At 35.3% G+C, this 20,815-nt stretch overlaps 3 protein-coding genes across 5 annotated transcripts in view; 2 read left to right on the top strand and 1 right to left on the bottom strand.

Annotated features, from left to right (window-relative positions):
* The window catches only part of LOC108575734 (chromodomain-helicase-DNA-binding protein Mi-2 homolog), a 9,753-nt gene extending 1,704 nt beyond the window's left edge, over window positions 1–8,049 (top strand). Inside the window, exons 1-24 of one of the 3 annotated variants that reach the window (XM_017938622.1) lie at window positions 259–303; window positions 404–495; window positions 576–698; window positions 776–1,012; window positions 1,089–1,637; window positions 1,715–1,877; window positions 1,981–2,166; window positions 2,238–2,427; window positions 2,508–2,881; window positions 2,970–3,139; window positions 3,205–3,430; window positions 3,507–3,970; window positions 4,040–4,493; window positions 4,572–4,889; window positions 4,960–5,268; window positions 5,330–5,598; window positions 5,676–5,767; window positions 5,825–6,029; window positions 6,086–6,358; window positions 6,422–6,703; window positions 6,778–7,025; window positions 7,098–7,383; window positions 7,463–7,772; window positions 7,845–8,049. In XM_017938622.1, the coding sequence (XP_017794111.1) occupies window positions 291–303; window positions 404–495; window positions 576–698; window positions 776–1,012; window positions 1,089–1,637; window positions 1,715–1,877; window positions 1,981–2,166; window positions 2,238–2,427; window positions 2,508–2,881; window positions 2,970–3,139; window positions 3,205–3,430; window positions 3,507–3,970; window positions 4,040–4,493; window positions 4,572–4,889; window positions 4,960–5,268; window positions 5,330–5,598; window positions 5,676–5,767; window positions 5,825–6,029; window positions 6,086–6,358; window positions 6,422–6,703; window positions 6,778–7,025; window positions 7,098–7,383; window positions 7,463–7,772; window positions 7,845–7,849 (5,838 nt within the window). In that variant the 5' untranslated portion in view covers window positions 259–290 and the 3' untranslated portion in view covers window positions 7,850–8,049. Of the gene's footprint in view, window positions 1–258; window positions 304–403; window positions 496–575; window positions 699–775; window positions 1,013–1,088; window positions 1,638–1,714; window positions 1,878–1,980; window positions 2,167–2,237; window positions 2,428–2,507; window positions 2,882–2,969; window positions 3,140–3,204; window positions 3,431–3,506; window positions 3,971–4,039; window positions 4,494–4,571; window positions 4,890–4,959; window positions 5,269–5,329; window positions 5,599–5,675; window positions 5,768–5,824; window positions 6,030–6,085; window positions 6,359–6,421; window positions 6,704–6,777; window positions 7,026–7,097; window positions 7,384–7,462; window positions 7,773–7,844 lie in introns of those variants that run through there. The other 2 variants (XM_017938620.1, XM_017938621.1) reach the window with 2 other exon arrangements.
* Window positions 8,050–9,411: 1,362 nt separating this feature from the next.
* On the bottom strand, window positions 9,412–10,096 carry LOC108575719 (prefoldin subunit 1). Its single transcript, XM_017938598.1, has 2 exons — window positions 10,037–10,096; window positions 9,412–9,869 (listed from the first exon to the last, which is right to left on the bottom strand). The coding sequence occupies exons 1-2, from the start codon at window positions 10,066–10,068 to the stop codon at window positions 9,479–9,481; spliced, it is 423 nt and encodes a 140-aa protein (XP_017794087.1). The 5' UTR covers window positions 10,069–10,096; the 3' UTR covers window positions 9,412–9,478.
* A 3,862-nt stretch (window positions 10,097–13,958) lies between these two features.
* LOC108575669 (nardilysin-like) lies at window positions 13,959–19,320 on the top strand. The gene is made up of 14 exons (XM_017938526.1): window positions 13,959–14,368; window positions 14,454–14,542; window positions 14,630–14,784; window positions 14,883–14,996; window positions 15,061–15,256; window positions 15,327–15,532; window positions 15,608–15,778; window positions 15,840–16,168; window positions 16,227–16,727; window positions 16,796–16,946; window positions 17,018–17,148; window positions 17,223–17,601; window positions 17,675–18,188; window positions 19,128–19,320. The coding sequence occupies exons 1-14, from the start codon at window positions 14,043–14,045 to the stop codon at window positions 19,130–19,132; spliced, it is 3,267 nt and encodes a 1,088-aa protein (XP_017794015.1). The 5' UTR covers window positions 13,959–14,042; the 3' UTR covers window positions 19,133–19,320.
* The last annotated feature ends 1,495 nt before the right edge of the window (window positions 19,321–20,815 follow it).

Here is a 20,815-nt window from a genome sequence, read left to right on the forward strand (position 1 = left end):
TTGTCGCGTCAGCGCAATGGAGGATAGTTCAAATAATTCTGTTCGGCAATTTAATGTTTATACATATTTGCAAGATAAATAAGTTTTTTTTCGGTCGCTTTTCAAAGTATATTTTAAAAAGTATTGGTTTTGACGAGTCAGAAAATATTGATTTATCTGGAATATTAATTTCGTATATATGGGAATATATGTATACATTGACTATTCTTAAACCCACATTCTAATGAATACAGATATTGATTTTATGTAAGTCAGAAGCAGAGTGGAGTGCTTTAATATATCAGTCACACATGAAAAATCATTGTATCACAGAAATATTAAAAATATTAAAAATACTTATTTTGTATTAAATACATTTACACACCGACACATTTATTAATAGTTGATTTTTATTACTTTTTAGGGGAAGATGAATTAGATGAAACTGGAGGTCAAGTTTCAAATGTTAGTCAGCAAGTGGATGGTTCATCTGATGCAGAAGAATCTCAGAGATTAGTTAGTGTCTCATATATAGATTAAATTAATTTTTTTAAACAAACTTTAGATTTGTCACTGACAAATGCTGTTCATCACAGGAAGAAGATGATGACTATGAGCCAGAGGAAAGGAAAAAAAAGAAAGGGAAGAAACGAAAAGCACGCAGTGAAGACAAGAAGGGGAAGAAAAAGAAGAAAAAGAAAAAATCTGATTCTGGAGATGTAATTTCTTCTTTTTTATCTCATAAAATATATGTGACTAATTCATTGATGTAATGTTACATTTTTCTTTCTCACAGGAAAGTGATTTTGGAGGGGGTGGTGAGACTGGTGATGTAGCTGGAGATGATAGTGACTATGCAGGGAATAGAAAGAGTAGAAAATCTTCCTCCAGGAAGTCGTCCAGTCACAATGCACCAGCTTTTGGATTAACTGATGTGCAGATTGAATATACTGATGCAGACTTTCAGAATTTAACCACGTATAAATTATTCCAACAACATGTCAGACCACTTTTGGCAAAAGAGAATCCAAAAGTAAATTTCTTTTCAGAGAATCCAAAAGTAAAGTCCGGCTTCTCTGACAATTTATTTATTCCATGTGTATTTTTAGGTTCCAATGTCAAAGCTCATGATGTTAGTGGCCGCGAAATGGCGGGATTTTTCTGAATTAAATCCCCACACGCAACCAGATGCAGATGTATCATCTGCAAACGTGGATGAGGATAGCAGAAACGCGAGAGCGAATCGTAGTGGCACTGTGCAGGAAGGCGAGGACGAGGAGGACGACGATGAGGACAGCGATAGGAAACGAAAATCGCGAGGATCTAGAGCGAAGAAGGGGAAAAAAGCTTCCAAAGTACCTACGCTTAAGATCAAGCTTGGAAAGCGAAAACGAGGTAGTTCAGATGAAGAAGCAGAAGGTAGTGGTGTTGGAACTGACAGAGATTCGGATATGGAATTCGAGCAAATGTTAGCTGATGCTGAAGAGCCTACTGGCGCGGATGGAACGAACAAAGGAAACACAGATGAGAGTGGCGTCGAACCACCAGCGGAACCACCTGTTCGGAGGAAGGCAAAAACTAAAATCGGCAACAAGACTAAAAAGAAGAAAAAGACAAAGACCACGTCCAAGTTTCCAGATGGGGAGGAAGGCCTTCAAGTATAATCAGACTTTTCATTTAGTACACATGTTTATATAATTAGATTAAATTAATTGACTAAAATTTTTTGGTATAGACTGATCACCAGGATTATTGTGAAGTGTGCCAGCAAGGTGGAGAAATTATACTATGCGACACCTGTCCCAGAGCTTACCATTTGGTGTGTCTGGAGCCAGAATTAGAAGAAACGCCAGAAGGAAAATGGAGTTGTCCTCATTGTGAAGGAGAAGGTATTGCAGGTACCTTCCTTGCAGCCCTGCACCCTGTATCCTGTCCCATACCCTGAAATGGATTTCAATAATGAAACGAATTGTGGTTTATCGAATAATTGATTATTTTTAGGTGCAGCCGAAGACGACGACGAACATATGGAGTTCTGTAGAATATGTAAAGATGGCGGTGAACTATTATGCTGTGATAGCTGTACTAGCGCGTATCATACACACTGTTTAAATCCACCGCTTTCAGAAATTCCTGATGGTGACTGGAAGTGTCCTAGATGTTCTTGTCCACCGATACGAGGAAAAGGTGCTGTTGGATTGCTAAAAACAAATTGTTCGTCGTATATATGAGACTTATATTTCCCTTTATTTAAACAGTTGCAAAAATCTTGACGTGGAGGTGGAAGGAATGCTCAGAGACACCCTCGGAAGAACCCTCCACGAGCAAAGCTGCTCCTAAGCAACGTAGAATACGTGAATTCTTTGTAAAGTGGGCAGACATGTCTTACTGGCACTGTGACTGGATCACAGAATTACAACTTGACGTGTTCCATCCTCTTATGTTCAGGTGTGTACTACTCATCAAATGACGGATGTTGTATTTAACTTTCTTTGTGACGTTTTTCTAAATTCTTTTATGATTTTTAGAAATTACTCGCGAAAGTATGACATGGATGAGCCACCAAAATTGGAGGAACCGTTGGACGAAAGTGATAACCGTGTGAAACGATTGAAAGAACAAGACGGTGCTACTAACAGGGACGAATACAATTTAGAGGAACGGTTTTATCGTTATGGAGTTCGGCCAGAATGGCTTGTAGTGCACCGAGTAATTAATCACAGACTCTCTAGAGATGGCAGAGCGACGTATCTGGTTAAATGGCGAGAATTAGGATACGATCAGGCGACCTGGGAGGATGAGCACGAAGATATTCCCGGTCTGAAGCAGGCCATCGAGTATTATTTGGATCTCAGAGCCGCGAACTGCTGCGATGGTAGTTCCTCGCGCAAGGGCAAGAAGGGTGAGAAGAGTCGGTTAATTAATTTTTTTTCTTTTACAATTCTCATTTACAAAGCAACCTTAATCTTAACCACACGTATTATGTTCAGGTAAAGGCAAAAAGTCAAAGACACGTGAGCTTATCGACGACGAGGAGAGGACACCTAAACGGTATACTCCTCCGCCTGATAAGCCTACAACAGATCTTAAGAAGAAATACGAGAGACAGCCAGAGTACTTAGATCAGACTGGAATGCAGTTGCACCCCTATCAATTAGAAGTAAGTATTGTACTTTTATTATAATATTTAATTCAAAGAATGTCTTATAATTTTATGATTCTTAGGGTTTAAATTGGTTGAGATATTCGTGGGGTCAAGGTATAGACACTATTCTGGCGGACGAGATGGGTCTCGGAAAAACCATCCAGACCATCACTTTTTTGTATTCGTTGTACAAAGAGGGCCACTGCAAAGGACCATTCCTCGTATCTGTTCCTTTATCGACTATCATTAACTGGGAACGCGAGTTTGAAACCTGGGCACCTGATTTTTATTGCGTTACTTATGTCGGTGAGTGCGTGTGAGCAAACAAAATTAAAGCTTATTGATTGTCTTCTTGCTAATTGATATGCTACCTTAATTTTAGGCGACAAAGATAGTCGGATTGTTATACGTGAGAACGAATTATCTTTTGAAGAGGGTGCTGTGCGTGGAGGGCGAGCGTCGAAGATTCGATCTAATCAAATTAAATTCAATGTGCTCCTCACGAGCTATGAATTGATCTCCATCGATTCTGCCTGCTTAGGATCTATAGATTGGGCTGTATTGGTGGTAGACGAAGCGCACAGATTGAAATCCAACCAGTCGAAATTCTTTAGATTGTTAGCCTCCTACAATATCGCGTATAAATTACTATTGACCGGTACTCCGTTGCAAAATAACTTGGAAGAATTATTTCATCTATTGAATTTCCTGTGTCGCGATAAATTCAACGATTTAGCCGCGTTCCAAAACGAATTCGCTGACATTTCAAAGGAAGAGCAAGTAAAGAAATTGCATGAACTTCTTGGGCCTCATATGTTGAGAAGATTAAAGGCTGACGTATTAAAGGTATCATCATATTTTTCATACGTATTTTATTTTTTCAGTTGCTGAACTAAGTATCATTTTTATTTGTAGAATATGCCAAGCAAATCGGAGTTCATCGTTCGTGTCGAATTGTCACCCATGCAAAAGAAGTATTACAAGTACATATTGACGAGAAACTTCGAGGCACTGAATCCCAAGGGAGGAGGTCAACAAGTGTCTCTGTTGAACATCATGATGGATCTTAAAAAGTGCTGCAATCATCCTTATCTGTTCCCAGCTGCGTCTCAAGAAGCACCAACTGCGCCTAATGGAAGCTACGAAACCTCTGCGTTGATCAAAGCAGCTGGAAAGCTAGTATTGTTGAGCAAAATGTTAAAGAAATTAAGGGACGATGGACATAGGGTACTGATTTTTTCTCAGATGACAAAAATGTTGGATATTCTTGAAGATTATTTGGAAGGAGAGGGTTACAAGTATGAGAGGATAGATGGTAACATTACTGGTGCTCAGAGACAGGAAGCCATAGATAGATTTAATGCACCTGGTACATATACATTTTATCTGTAAATATTTTATCGAAAGACAAATTCTTATTTTTCAATTTTCTATGTTCCTTAAATAGGTGCACAACAGTTTGTATTTCTGCTTTCCACTCGTGCTGGTGGTTTGGGTATCAACTTAGCCACTGCAGACACTGTAATCATTTATGATTCTGATTGGAACCCGCACAATGACATTCAGGCGTTCAGCAGAGCTCACAGAATCGGTCAAGCTAACAAAGTCATGATCTATAGATTCGTGACTCGTAACTCTGTCGAAGAACGAGTGACACAGGTGGCGAAACGTAAAATGATGCTGACGCATTTGGTTGTGAGACCTGGCATGGGTGGAAAGGGTGCCAATTTCAGCAAGCAGGAACTTGATGACATTTTACGTTTCGGTAAGATTGTAAAATTTATAAAATAGCGATTGAAGTTGTGGAAGATTTCTACAAACTATATTTGCATTAGGTACTGAGGAATTATTCAAAGAGGAAGAGGGTAAGGAAGACGAAGCCATTCACTATGACGACAAAGCAGTGGCTGAATTGCTAGACAGAAGCAAGGAAGGTATCGAGCAGAAGGAGAATTGGGCTAATGAATATTTAAGTTCCTTCAAAGTCGCCTCGTACGTGACAAAAGAAGGTGAAACAGAGGAAGAAGCAGACACAGAGATTATTAAACAGGAAGCTGAAAATACAGATCCTGCTTACTGGATAAAACTACTGAGGCATCACTATGAACAACAGCAAGAGGACATTGCTAGAACGCTTGGGAAAGGTGCGTATAAATTACCTCTTTTTACGTATATGGATAATTAAGATGTGGCAATTATTTTCAGGTAAACGAATACGTAAGCAAGTGAACTATAACGATGGAGTAGTGACTGGAGACCAAAGCGCGAGAGACGATCAAACTTGGCAGGAGAACTTGTCTGACTATAATAGTGACTTTAGCGCTCCTAGTGATGATGACAAAGAAGACGACGACTTTGATGAAAAAGGCGATGGAGATTTATTGTCCCGCAGAAGCAGACGAAGACTAGAAAGGAGAGACGAGAAGGATCGACCTCTTCCACCGTTGCTTGCCAGAGTTAATGGTAACATTGAGGTATGCCATTGCATAGTCTCTGTTATGTTTAAAAACTTAATTTAAAAAGTAGGTGCTAATATGATTTCTTAATCCAGGTGTTGGGCTTCAATGCAAGGCAGAGGAAAGCATTCCTCAACGCGATCATGCGTTACGGTATGCCACCACAGGACGCGTTCAACTCTCAGTGGTTAGTTACTCGCTCGAAATGTGTGTAGTAATCAGTAAATTTAAAGTACTGTTAAAGTATATTATCGCATTTCAGGCTGGTGAGGGACCTGAGGGGCAAGTCGGAGAAGAATTTCAAAGCGTACGTGTCCCTGTTCATGCGACACTTGTGCGAACCTGGTGCAGATAACGCTGATATGTTTGCTGATGGTGTTCCAAGAGAGGGTCTTAACAGACAACACGTATTGACCAGAATAGGCGTTATGTCTCTGATAAGGAAGAAGGTGCGTACACAAATATTCTAAATTTCCGTTATAATAATTATATTATTACTTAACAGGTACAAGAATTCGAGCATATAAACGGATACTATTCCATGCCAGAGATGATTCGAAAACCAGTGGAGCCTGTGAGGGTGGAGGCCGGTGGAGATGCGGCAACTGGAACTAGCAGTACCAGTGCAACACCAGCTACTTCGAATGCACCTAGCCCAAGTCCTGCTGCGACCCCAACTCTGACCACTGTTTCTGTAGCCGCGGCCACTGAGTCGAACAAGGCAAATTCTGATTCATCTGAGGTGAAAGAGTGCAAAGAAGAGCAGAAAGATAAAGAGGTGAGTGTCTTTGATGTCTACTTGTGGCGTGAGAGTCTTAAGAATTCATGAACATATTTTCAGAATACTGATTCGAAGGATGTGAAGGAAGAGTCTAAAGATTCTAAGGAAGATGAGGAAAGCAACGCGGAGAAGGAGAAAGATAAGGAAGATGTGAAGAAAGAGGAAAAAGACGCAGAAACAGAATCAGCAGAGAAGGATAAAGACAAGGCGGATGTCAAAGATGAGAAATCTGCGACGAAGCATGACGAAAAGGCAGAGAGCAATGAAAATAAACCCAAACAAGATTCTGAAGAGGACGTGGTCATTGTTAAGGATGACGAAGAGGAATCTGAGAAGCGAGAGGTACTTATTTGATAATAAGTCTAGCAGTGGTAATTTTGTTACAATTAACATACTTTTTAATGGATCACTTGCAGGAAAAAGATACCAAGGATAAAGACGTAAAGGACTGTGATTCAGAGGTGATGAAGCCCAAACGCAAGTTTATGTTTAATATTGCCGATGGTGGTTTCACTGAATTGCACACATTGTGGTTGAACGAAGAGAAAGCCGCCGTACCTGGCCGTGAATACGAAATATGGCATCGAAGGCATGATTATTGGTTATTGGCTGGCATTGTCACGCATGGCTATGGCCGCTGGCAAGATATTCAAAACGATATCAGGTAAAATGGAAATGAATGCTAACTGATGATAAATGTACTACGTATATTTTACGTTAATATTGTCTAACACAGGTTCGCAATAATAAATGAACCGTTCAAGATGGACGTGGGTAAGGGTAATTTCTTAGAGATAAAGAATAAATTCCTGGCTCGACGCTTCAAACTGTTAGAACAGGCATTAGTGATAGAGGAACAGCTGAGAAGAGCCGCGTACCTGAACTTAACGCAGGATCCGAATCACCCTGCGATGAGCCTGAATGCAAGATTTGCAGAAGTTGAGTGCCTTGCGGAATCACATCAGCATCTTAGTAAAGAAAGTCTTGCCGGCAATAAACCAGCAAATGCTGTATTGCATAAAGTAATATTTCATTTAAATAGTATATGCATTTTATTTTAGTATAAAATTTTGTTTTTCTAATTTCTTTTGTAATTTATAGGTACTGAATCAGTTGGAAGAGTTGTTGTCCGACATGAAGTCAGACGTGAGTCGTTTACCAGCTACTTTAGCTCGCATTCCACCTGTTGCTCAGCGCCTTCAGATGTCCGAAAGATCGATATTGAGTCGATTGGCTGCCACTGCACCTGGAGGAAGCAGTTCTCAATCAGGTCAAGCAGCATTATTAGCACAACAATTCCCTGCAGGCTTCTCTGGTGGGCAATTGCCAGCTACCTTTGCTGGTGCGGCCAATTTTGGCAACTTCAGACCACAATACTCAGTACCGGGTCAACCACCACAGGGATTCACAGGTTCGCAGCAATTTCACTTCGAATATGTAATAAAACTTATATAAATATTAATAAAAATAATTTCTATTGCAGCTTGAATACTAAAGGGTTGACAAACAAAAGTGGCTCAAACAAGAACTCATAATGGCGCAGGTTAACACTACCTTTTAACGAAATATCGTGTGCGCTGTGTTATTTTTCGTAAATTACGATTTTTAGCTGAATTTCATTAGAAGAGAAGATGCTAAGGTTTAAAGAAGTGAATACACACGTATACATACATACACATACACACACAACACACGTAATATCTTTACATCTAAATTTACATTATTCCTGTATTTATTATACATGTACATTCGGCGTTTAGCATCAAGATTTTCATGTTTTTGTATTTATACATATACGGTCTTTGTGGAAGGCGGCGTAAATTATTCTCTTAAGTAGATTAAGAGCATAATTTACAATTTTTTTTTCATCGACCTGTGTGTATATCGTAATGATAAGTACATTTCACTTAAAGCAAAGAAACGAGAAAAAAATTATTTAAGAGACTAAACTACGCAGTTTATCGTGTAAGGTACGCCCTATATTAATTCGAACGATTGTCGTTCAGCATAATTTATTCGCTGATGTTCTTTTCCGCGACAATAGTGTCCCCACGGATGCCTGAAAGACTTAATCATTAGTCAAAAATGTGTCCTTTACAATATGTGTACTCGAGAACTTCAGGGATTTCAGTTTAGATTGTGCGCTGAGAATTTGTAATCGGCAGAATAATACCACGGCGAACAATGGCAATCATTTTAGTTAAGACTGACGTTCACATATATTCGGGAGAGTTCATTTCATATACATATGTATACACGCGCTATTGTAATGCATGGGTTTCCATATAAAATGAATTTCAGTTTGAATTTTTCTCAACAACTGAATACCATATACCACATATAAGTCGATGATGAGGGCAGAGGCACAAAAAGTCTGTTTGACTAAAAATATAGGTCTTAGAATTGAATTTGATAATATACTTTGTATATACTATGTCGAGTTACATTCAGCTGCACCATATACAAGAACACACATACATACAAGCATAATATAGTGCTGTCTTGTCCTTAATAAGTAAGGCCAGAAAACACGTCACAAGGGATATAAATGTAATTATGACACAGGAATATTAAGCATATATTACTTGTTCGATCTTTTCTACCCAAGATTCGAGACACACTAGAGAGCATTTTAATTTTTGAGTTAACCAACTTGCCAAAATACTGCGTTGGCACATGATGACGATGATAAGTTTTTAAGGGTAATTTAGAATGTAGCTAAAGAATCTGAGCGAGAGTGAAGAATAAATGATAGAGAAAGAGAGAGAGAGAGTGTGTGTGTGTTGAGTGAATATAAATAAGTCAAATCACGGAAAAATCGTTTGTTGTATGTATTAATTCTGCTGGAATAAATTAATAACAATTAGAAATTATAGTGATACTCGATCATTCATTTTATTCACTAATTGATCGAAAATTGTAATAAAATGCTTTATTAGGCAATAAATACAAATTACAGAACACTATAGAGTTTACATAAATTTGCGATAATTTTATTCATGAACCATACGTTGTAAATTAAACATGATATAATGTCTAATAATGTGGTGAAATAGTTGACATGAAGTGATGAAAAAATAAAATATGAAATTTTGCCAATGTGAAATTTCACGCTCCTTAACTAGACGTGTCTTTGTTCTGTTTTTGTTGAATCATTTCCCTGATATTATTCTCACATTCTTTTAAATTCTGTTGTAAATACGTTTTATTATTCTCCAAAGTCTTCACTTTATCGTCAAAATTCTTCATACGTTTTTCTAGACCAGTTTTAATGCTCTCCATGTCATCCAAGAGGAACATTCTGCCGACGGATTCGTAGGTTTTGGTCTTTTCCGGATAAGAAGTTATTTCTTTTATGGTTAGTTCGGCGAACTGCTTGGATCTTTTCAATTTTTCGATCTGTATGTCTGCCAATTTTAATTTCTGGGTGGTGTCGAGCATTTTCTCGTGCAACTGCGAGAAAGCCTTTTTTAATTCTTCGTCAGGTTCTCTAGCCATTTTTCTGCAACTATTCCGTCAAGTATAGGTTAGGAAATCCTCGAAGCGATTATTTAAAATGTTAGTTTAACATTACACGTAATAAAAGGTACAAAAATTTGATTTAAAATAACAAAGACTTTATGCCTCATTATTTGGACAGTATTATTGTTGTACTTTGATATGTCTAATACTTACTATAGTTGAATAATAAGGAAATCGCATACCATGTGGATTCCACCTAGTGAGTTAACAGAAAAGCTTTTTATATTGTTATGTGGCTCATGTGGCGCCCTGTAGTGTGAAGCTGAAGCGCACCGAATTCAAATTTTGCCGCGGTGTAACCGAAGCAATGAACAAAAGAACTCGATAACATATGCATATAATGTACTGTAAAATTTCATTGACTACTATTTACAATTGCTCCTTTAGATAAATGTTTATCGTTGTTGTTACGTACAGAAACATTGCTGAGGTGTAAAGCACTTGCTTCTAAAGGAAATATGTATTAATAAACAAATGCGAAGTACCAATCAAATTTATCCTTAAATAATCTTATACAGAATCTTTAATTTAATTGCAGATTATTATTATTAAACAAAAACATGTTAACATTGAATAATGAATATCGACGACGCTTGATGATTCATTCACTTTTCCTCGCTGAAAGGGTCTAGACGTATTATTTTATAACAAAAGAAATAGTTAAAACAAGCGAATTAAAAAATACATTTATATTTTTCTCCTATTAATTTGAATATTTTGTAAGAATAATGTATGACATGCAGTGAGAAGTTTCAGTAATTAAAAAATATAGTGAGTGAAGTTTCGATATTGAAAAATATATTTCATTACCGTGTTATTCTGTAAATAAATTTATTTTCATACTATTTCGTTTAATAATTAAAAAGTTAAAGTGTAATGTATCTTCTTCTTTAATCAGTAAATAAATATTACTTATCTGAATTCTTATAATTGATTAAAAATAGAAAGAATTCACGTATACCATCGGTTTATCTACAAGCCAACTTTCAACTGAATTTGGGCTGAAAAGCGCTAAGTAGATAAGGATAGAAAGACTAGAAGAATTACTTCTTACGGGCATTAAATTCGTCTGAGAAAATCAGACGTTAATAGGCTTATGGAATGTGCTAGGAGCTAATAGATAAAAGGGAAGATGGTTCTACATAAGCTAGACAAGGATAGAACTAGCTATATAGCGACGCAAACATCCGCCCGCGCAAAGCAAACGCGTCCACTTCCGTATTACAGACCAGATACAGGCTACAGGATAAACTTAACACCACAGACAAGGTTCAGGATAGACCTTGCACCTAATATATTTTTGTGTCCAACGTTCTGAAATATCGACCGTGTAAAAAATTAGAGTTTTTGTTAGCAAGAGAAGAAGAGGATTATTGTTATAGTTTTATAGTTGTTATTTTTGTTGATTATTGATCCTGTAAAAATATGCCTATAGTTCACTTAAATTCGTTCGATAATTCTAATACAAAGGTTCCCTCAGAAACTCCTACTTTCTGAGTTAGTCGGTAAATTAGAGCACGTTTTCTCTTCTCGCGCCACCTCTAGCGATTTGGTATCGGGATTATAAGTAAGTACTTTACATACTATGTAAATAGTTGGAGGTATTAGACAAGGATCATACATTGTATGAGAAGGATAGAGAGAAAACGTTTCTTATTGGCCCAGCCAAGATTACGCTCCGTTCTCCTGAAGACAAATAGACTCAAATAGGCGAGAAAATTCACTAATTACTCATTATTTACACAAAAGTTGTACACTTTTGGTATTAAATAATAAAGTACAAACATCTAACTATATTCAGATGTAGTTTTCAAGGCTATTCGTTCCCTTAATAATTAGTTATTAACAATTTCTGTACAAAGTGATGGAAATGGCTTGATATACCCTTGTGATTTTTCATAAATTTTACAACTTTCTGCGAAAAATTTGTAACTTTTTATAGGCGTATTCCAAAGACCACTCTTTTAACAATCTTCATATACAAGTTTTGTTACCATATTCTTCATAGTTTAATATTTATTAAATGTTATTGGAGAAAGGACCTTGATATATTTTTATTATTTTAGCAGGCTTATGCTGTAAATTTATAAACATATAAGCATGCATTCTTAAGATGCATTCGTATTCAGAGTTGTGCGGCTGCAGCAAATAAATAACTAAATAAGTAAATACATGTTAAATTCATTAATAAATATGAATATGAAGTTCTAATAACATTTTGCAGACTTTCACGATTGCAAAATGTAGTACAGGTATCTGTTTACATTTACCAATTATTTTTGTCTAAATTAGATGTATGGTTCGTTAAATATTAATAATTGTTTAGAAGACGGAAAGACCAATTTATTGGTGCCACACATCATATTGATAATAACTAATTAATTTGTATTTAAACATTTACAAAAACTACATTTGAAAGTAACTAAAGAACTGTACTTCATTATGTAACTATAAAATTTCGCATTTTATATACAATAAATGAATAAATAATAGATATTGCTGAAGATGAATTATGCAGAAGAATATGTTTGTTGAAAGTAGCTGCAATTATTATTAATAATTAATTAAGTAATGTTTACAAAAGTTATATGTGGAAATAGCAGGAAGTCTGTACTAATTACTTAAGTACTTTATTGGCATTAAAGTTATTTAATGTGCGAATTCCTCCTAGATAATGAGTACAATTATATTTTATGATCCTAATACTGAGTCGCTAGTCTGCGTAACCGAACATGAGGTATCCTGTCTCGCTGCTAGCTGATTTTATCTTTATTTAGCTTATGTGAAACTATCTTCTCTTTTTATCTATTAGCTCCTATCACATTCTGTAAGCCTATTAACCCTTGGACAGTTTATCCCGAGTGAGACTCGGGCAGAGTGTCAAGTACCGAACAGTTTAGATCAGGGGTCGAGAACCTGCGGCTCTTAAATGTTTAATAAAAATCTGCTGTTGCCATCGCAGAACCGACAGTTACCCCCCAAAAAATAACTATAATGCGTCGGTAAAGTAAATGTTTCCACGCGATTCTTAAACTTGCAATTCTTAAATTTAATGATTCTTAAATTAAAAATTTAAACTTAAATTAAAATTGCGGCTCCCTAACTTTTATTTTTTGTACGTTATTTTGTTGAAATGGCTCTTAGGTTCCGAAAGGTTCCTAACCCCCGGTTTAGATTGAGAGAGACTCTTTAGGAAGAAAAATAGAAAGAGGTATTATTATGAAATCTGTAACATAGGTTATGTATCCCGTACTTTAAAAATGATTACACACGACGTAATTATTAAAAAGGTACGTGCAAACTACACATTTTTTTAATGTAATTCATAATTGTATTAGAATGTCTAAGTAATATTCTATCCTTATCTAGCTACCTGTTTCTTTTCTTTTCTATCTTATTGTACATATAGGGAATGGCTAATAGGTGGTCAAAAAACTTAATTTTCAGGAAGATAAACAAATAATAAATTGTTGTGTGTTTTTTATATACATAATTTATAATACAACTGGGATGCAATTAATTGCGTGTAAGCGGTGTTATTCGATAATTTTTGCGTATTCTTGATTATGATTGAAGAGAACAGCCGTTTTGTTTTTATGTAGAAAGTTAATAAATAATTGTTTTCTGCAACGGTTTTTAATTATGGCAATATGCTTCTGAAGAACTGTGGTTTATAATACCGCTTTCAAAGTGCTTTTATTATTGATATTTAGATGATTAATAAATATGAAAAGGGGCAATTCTGTTGTCATATTCTCCTATTAAAATACTACAATTTTGGCGCAAAATTGTCTACCTTATTAACAGAGTATATATACTCATGAAATATTTTAAGAAATTACTTAATATTAAACAATTTCAGGTTGTATTGAATTTAGACGATTTCAGTGTGTTAAATATAATTTATTTAAACAATATATGCATACAAAAAATTAAATGCAGCTTTAAACGAGCAAATTCTGAGCTTCGCTTTGTACATTCTTTGAAAGATTTAGGTGACACTTAAACCGATTATTGCACCTACAGAAAAAAATGGATAATTTTAAATTGTAAAAAATGAAAAAAGAATGCTACATAGAGAGGATACAATGGAAAAAAAAAGTTACGCGGATCTGTCAATCTGAATTGTGATATTAGATAAGTGGAAATCGAGTCACGAATGGTAACGCGATTACGAAAGTATCTTTTCATGAAGGTCTTTCAATGTGGGTCTAGAAAAGCGTCAAGTTTGACAACAGTGCCAAAAACGCCGCTCCAAAGTCCGCCAGAGAAAAAACTGAAACCGAATCAAGGCTCAATTAATGCAATTAGAAATACAAGTTTTCTCAGGGAACATAACCTCACTGTCGGCACGATGACTGCTGATGAGATACAAACTGAAAGTTGCATTCAGGATGGATCAGTTTGCGTTACAAAATTGCAAAGAGGAAAAACTGTGTATTTAGATGCACCTATCAAGTCGCAAAACGATAAAAAAGAGTATAGGTAAAAATTACATGAAAATAACAACGGAACTCTTGTTGATTATTTGTCATCATGTTACATATTTTATTTCCATGTTTTTCTATAGGGTGATGAAATTGGAAAATGGCTTGACTGCTTTGCTAATTTCAGACCCTCATTCACTGTCCTCTGAAGACAATGAAAGTGATGGTAAAGGTAAAAGAATTTTTCTTCTTAAGTTCATTTTTAGTCATTATACTTATTTGATAATTCATGAGAGTACATTTATTTGTTACTTATCAGCAGATGCAGTATGTAGTGAAAATGATGATGAGGAAATGGATGAAGAAACTGACAGTAATGAGGATGACAAGTGTGAGGAAGGAAGTGATCAATCTGATTCTGACGGTGAAGATTCATCCACATGCTCGAAACAAGTGAAAAGAGAAGAGAAAATGGTATCTTTTATTAACATGTACAACTCTTAATCAATGTCAAATATATGTATATGTATTGTTAATATTCTGCTGTGCTGCTATGCATATTTCTTACACAGGCAGCATGTGGATTATCTGTGAATGTAGGGTCCTACAGCGATCCAATAGAGATTCAAGGTTTAGCACATTTTTTGGAACACATGGTTTTCATGGGATCAGAAAAGTATTCTCAGGTATTCATTTTAGCAAAAAAAATGTTCATGAACATTTTTCCAATTTTTATTATGAATTTTACAGGAGAATGACTTTGATGCATTCATTAAAAATAGAGGAGGTTCTAACAATGCTACCACCGACTGTGAATTAACAACATTCTATTTTGAGATACAAGAAAAGCATCTTTTATCAGCTCTGGATCGTTTTGCTCAATTTTTTATCAAACCTTTAATGAAGAAAGATGCTATAACTAGGGAAAGGGAGGCTGTAGAAAGTGGTACATATTGGAGATATTTAAATGATATTTCATTTTTGTATTTGGTGATAACATTGAATAATTCATACAGAGTTTCAGGAGGTCTTACCATCCGATTATTGTAGACAAGAACAATTATTCCGTAGCTTCGCATATCCGGATCATCCAGCAGCAAAGTTCACTTGGGGTAATTTAGTAACATTACGGGATGGCGTAACGGATGATAAGCTTTACGACGCGTTGCATAAGTTTAGGGAACGTCACTACAGCGCTCACAGAATGAAACTTGCCATACAAGTTAGTGAAAAATTTTTCAAACTTAAAATCGAATTTCAAACAGCAGCAACAGCAATTTACTATTTGTATTAATAGGCTAGACTCCCACTGGACGTGCTAGAAGACTATGTAACGCAATGCTTTGCAAGTGTACCGAGCAATGGTTTACCACCTGATGATTTTACCGCATTTAAAAAGGAAAATGCATTCAATACATCTCGTTTCAGAAGGATCTACAGGATTAAGCCCATAAAAAATGTTTGCAGAGTATGTATGGATTAAAAAAGAAGCAATTATGGATGGAAAACTAATTTCACTTGTTTTATAGGTAGAGTTGATATGGTCTCTGCCCCCTGTGCGTGATTTATACAGAAGCAAACCTTATCACTATGTCTCTTGGATCATAGGGTACAAGGGAAAAGGTTCTTTGATTAGCTACTTAAGGAAAAAGATGTGGTGTCTTGAAATTTTTAGCGAATATGAACATTGCTCCATGTATACATTGTCCTGTCTAAGTTTAGTACTAACTGAGCAAGGCTACAAGCATTTGCTAGAAGTGTTGAATGCTGTATTTTCTTTTATCAATATGGTTCGCAAAGAAGGCCCTCAGAAGAGAATCTACGACGAGATTCATCAGATTAAAGAAACTGATTTCAGGTATCTGATAATAATTCGAAATATTTGCGAGGAAAAAAAGTTTTGCTTGAATTTTTAGATTCACTGATGAAGAACCACCTGTAGAGTACGTTGAAGATCTGTGTGAAGAGATGCATTACTATCCACCTTGCGACTACATTACTGGACAAGAATTGTACTTCGAATATAATCCAGAAGACATCGAACGCTATTTGAATTACTTAAGACCAGGCGATGTAAATATCATCATTTCTAACAAGAAGTTCAACGATGAAGAATTCGACAAAGTGGAGCCTTGGTTCAAGACCAAATACACCGATACAGTAATCCCTAACAAGTGGATAGAATGCTGGAGAACCATCGAACCTTATCCCGAGTATCATTTACCTTTACCCAACGATTTCCTCACAGATGACTTCAGCTTAATCCCGACTCCAGTTGAGGTACCTAAATATCCTACGCAAATTCATTCAGATGAACTGATTGAAATCTGGTACCGGCCTGATACGAAATTTGCCTTGCCCGAATGTTACATGTATTTTTATATTATATCTCCTACGGCTGTTGCTTCGCTGAAGGGGTAGGTTGTAATGATTTTTTATCAAGAAGCAAGAATTATTTAGTAGAACTACTTGTCTTGAATTTCAGTGTGGTTATGATGGAATTGTACGTCACTCTACTGCAACTGTTGCTAGTAGAAGTATTATTTCCTGCTACGGTTGCTTCCCTGAGCCATGAAATTTACTCAACTGACATGGGTATTGCTCTCAGAGTGAATGGATTCAATCAGAAGCTGCCAGTAAGAATATTTATTGTATTTTTAATAGCATAATTATTATTTAGTTTCTATCAATTTTTTTTTATTCACAGTTATTGCTAGTGACAATCGCAAAATGCATAGCGAAGAGTCCAGAATTGACAGAAGAGTTTTTCGAAGTGATCAAGGAAACACAAGCGAAATCGTACTATAATACTTTTAAGAAGCGTAATAAATTAATTGTGTACGTAAAAAGACATGAAAAATCATGAAGAATATATCTAAAACTTTTCTACATTTTCTTCGAAATTATTTCAGAGAAGTGAGGTTGTCGATTCTAATGCAAACCCACTGGACATCTGTGGACAAACATGTTGCCATCAACACCGTGAAATTCAACGAGTTCCAGAGCTTTATCAAATACTTCACCGACCACGTTTATATTAAATGTCTAGTGCAAGGGAATATGACGCAGGAGGACGTGATTGAAAACGTCCAGGGATGCGTGAAGATCCTAAAATGTGGACCACTGTTGCCCAACACTATGCCACAGATGAGAATTACTCAAATACCAATTGGCAAACATTATTGCAAAATTAAGAATCTGAATGGCACAGATGCGAATTCTGTAGTGAAGAATTACTATCAATCTGGCATTACGTCTGTTAAATTATCGATCCTTATCGACCTACTGATTGTACGGGCAAGCTTAAATTTTATTACTTTGAAGTCATTCTGTAGATAATATATATTTTGTAATCTTTGCTCAGCTGCTCATGGAAGAGCCCCTTTTCAACCAACTCAGAACGCAGGAACAGCTTGGCTACGATGTTTCCTGTACGCCAAAAAATACCTATGGGATTCTTGGCTATTCTATTATGGTTTGCACTCAGGCAGACAAATACACCACGGAACATGTGGATAATAGAATAGAGGCCTTTCTAGAAATGTTCAATAATATTCTAAAAGAGATCACAGAGAAGGACTTCGACCGTATCAAAGAGACGTTAATAAAACTAAAGCAACATGCAGACATACATTTGAAAGAAGAAGTTGATAGAAATTGGTTAGAGATTATCTTCGATGATTACATGTTTGATAGAATAGAGAAACAGTTACAAATGATAGAGCACATCAAGATAGACGAATTAAGAGAATGGTTGAATTCTCATGCAGTTGGTGGCAGTAATTTCAGAAAATTGAGCATACAAATAGTTGGAACCCCTACAAACACTGATAAAGAAAAAAATGAAAGTGTTCATTCGGAAAACAACGAGGCCAACAGTAAGTATATTAATTTTAGTATTATATTGCAAACCATGTCAAATATCGAAATATTGCGTCATTTACGATCTTACAGCTAACTTGAAAATAGAGGAAAGTGAAAGTAAGAAGTATACATTGATCTATGTCCCTGTCGCAAAAGAGACTGACAAATCTTCGGAGTATATCACTAATATTCAAGAGTACAAGAAACGTTTATACATCTATCCTATAAATCACACTGATTTATGATGTTAAATTCTTCTGTGAAATTGATAGTTGTTAATATTTACGCAACTTGTCTAACTAAAAAAAACAAAATGGAATAAAGCTGTGATGAATATCATGTACATTTGTAAATCATTTGTTCTATCATATACTTCATAGGTTAAGTCAGTACCTAACAGATTTTTAAGCTATAATTGTTATAATAAGGGGAGTAACATAAAAATTAATTAAGATAAAATTACTTTCCTTTTTCTTTTATAGTTCTTTTAATTGTATTCAAGACATGACAACACGTTTCAATAAATCATTAAACTTCCGAAAATGTCAGCCAACCATCTCCGAGAACCTCTCACACAAACAGCTTTCTTACAAAACTTCACTGAAAGTTTGTTTCCTTTATTTTGAACCGTGCAGTGTGTCCTGCAAAGCTTTTTTTAATTATTTTTTTTCCCTCTTCAAACTCAACAGAGAATCTCTATGAACCATTACAACTGTTCTCTCTACTTTGCATGTGTGTCGTGTAATTGCATTTATATAAGAAAAACGAAGATAAATATATATATATATGTTATTTTTTTTTCTGTTAAAAGAAACAAACTTAAAATATCTGTCATTGGAGAAACTTCTCTGCTCGTTAGGATAAAAAAAATTGTTCTTCGTTCCTCAATACGCAATATATCATTATTAATTATCTGATTTCTTTATCAATAATTTTTTTCTTTTTTCGTTTAGAATGAAAGATGCCCTTCTCTTGTTCAGCCGGCAGAGCAGTTGTATTCCAAAGAACAGATTTACAGTAAAATGTCGATGCAATTTGAATACTCTTAATTGTTACAACATCCATTAAAAGTGCATTTTGCATTTAATATTTCGAATAATTATTGAATATATTGTTTTTTTTTGTTTTGTAGTATTATAGAGTTGCCACTACATTTATACAATGATTATCTCCTACTTTCCAAATATGTATCCGTTTTAAAAGTACTTTAAATGTGACTTCTTTCTTTAGCACTATAATAATCTTTTGGTTGCCTCGTGTTTTCGCCAGCACTGATTCTTCCGTTTCTTATTTTTTGCTTTAACAGGTTTCTCTTTTAACCTTCACACGCCTATTCCTAAATTATATTTAACAATATCAAAATGTTCAACTTGGTTTATTATTGTTTTTAATACCCGAATAATTAATGAAATTTCCGCGCTCGGCTTTCTTCGACTTTTGCTTAAAAATGTATTTTCTCCAGTTTTCCAACTAGCAAAAGCATAGAATCAGCTCTGCTTGACACTAGACATGAATGGGGTATATGTTATAACAGTAAGTTACAAGGTAGAATAATCCAACAAGAATACATCGATGAGACTGTGTGTTATAAAGAAATGTAATAACTGAATGGGTCAGTTTGGTACTGTTCTTACACCAGCAAATTACCAACTAATGCAGTATATGCCGTTTCTACGTACAAAAACCTTGTGTATCATTCTGCTTTGAATTCTACAGCAAATACGTACAAATAATGTTCGCTGACTAATTGATGCAACATCATAAATCATTATGCTGCGATGGTTTTAACATTGTTACATTAACAAATAGTAGTTTGAAAATGCTTATATGTATATTACACTTTACAATGGCTTTTCTACAATTTCAGGAAATAGAAGAACCACCAACCGACCCATGTAGATTCAAAACAATACGACCATTGACAAAATCATAGCGCATGTACAATTTTATTTGTCCCGCTTTCTGGGTTACTAAAAAATAATCGCCTCTGCCATTCAAACACAAAGTGTTCGCCTAAGATTTTTCGTTTTTTTGTTCGCAAAAGATTACATTCCATGCGCTGTGCACACTCCATCATCGATTACCTTGTCTTCTTATGTGTTACAAAACAAAAGAAAGTAAAACAGAAAAAATAAACATACAATGATTATGAATTGTAACATACAATGATTACCCTCTGTACGCACTTGTTACTTTTAATCATCTTTTTTTTTTTAATCTTTGTTGCTTCCTTTAGCTATGAAAAATAATAGCAGAATATACGTTATGTAATATTTAATAAGAATATATAAGGACGGGGCCCACATACATTTGCAGCTACATTGATAAGTGTTTAATTCATTACGTTTTCTTTTTTTGGCTTTTTTACTTTATTAATATTTTTTTATTTACTGCCTTTGCTACGGTATGTTTTAATATATCTTGTTAATAGGGGTATGCAAGCGAAACTATGGTAAAAAGAGAAACTTAAAATTTAATAACATCGAGCATGATAGCAACTCAATATCATTTTTCATCATTCTACCCTATTTGATCATCCATCAAGGGCATTCTCTACTTCTTTTTCTTTTTTTCAATGGGTTGCTATTAGAAAATCCTGATATTCTACTAGCACAAAGCTATGATATACGTTGTAAAAAGA

The sequence above is a fragment of the Habropoda laboriosa genome, unplaced genomic scaffold (assembly GCF_001263275.1).
Source record: "Habropoda laboriosa isolate 0110345459 unplaced genomic scaffold, ASM126327v1 scaffold295, whole genome shotgun sequence".
Taxonomy (NCBI): domain Eukaryota; kingdom Metazoa; phylum Arthropoda; class Insecta; order Hymenoptera; family Apidae; genus Habropoda; species Habropoda laboriosa.

Bases quoted from the DNA above. Each gene is read 5' to 3' on its own strand.
- LOC108575719 (XM_017938598.1), bottom strand. From the start codon at position 10,068: ATGGTATGCGATTTCCTTATTATTCAACTATA. The intron at 9,870-10,036 runs GTAAGTATTAGA...TTGACGGAATAG, and splicing joins TTCCTTATTATTCAACTATA to TTGCAGAAAAATGGCTAGAG.
- LOC108575669 (XM_017938526.1), top strand. From the start codon at position 14,043: ATGGTAACGCGATTACGAAAGTATCTTTTCATGAAGGTCTTTCAATGT. The intron at 16,947-17,017 runs GTAAGAATATTT...TTTTATTCACAG, and splicing joins GATTCAATCAGAAGCTGCCA to TTATTGCTAGTGACAATCGC. The intron at 17,149-17,222 runs GTACGTAAAAAG...AAATTATTTCAG, and splicing joins AAGCGTAATAAATTAATTGT to AGAAGTGAGGTTGTCGATTC.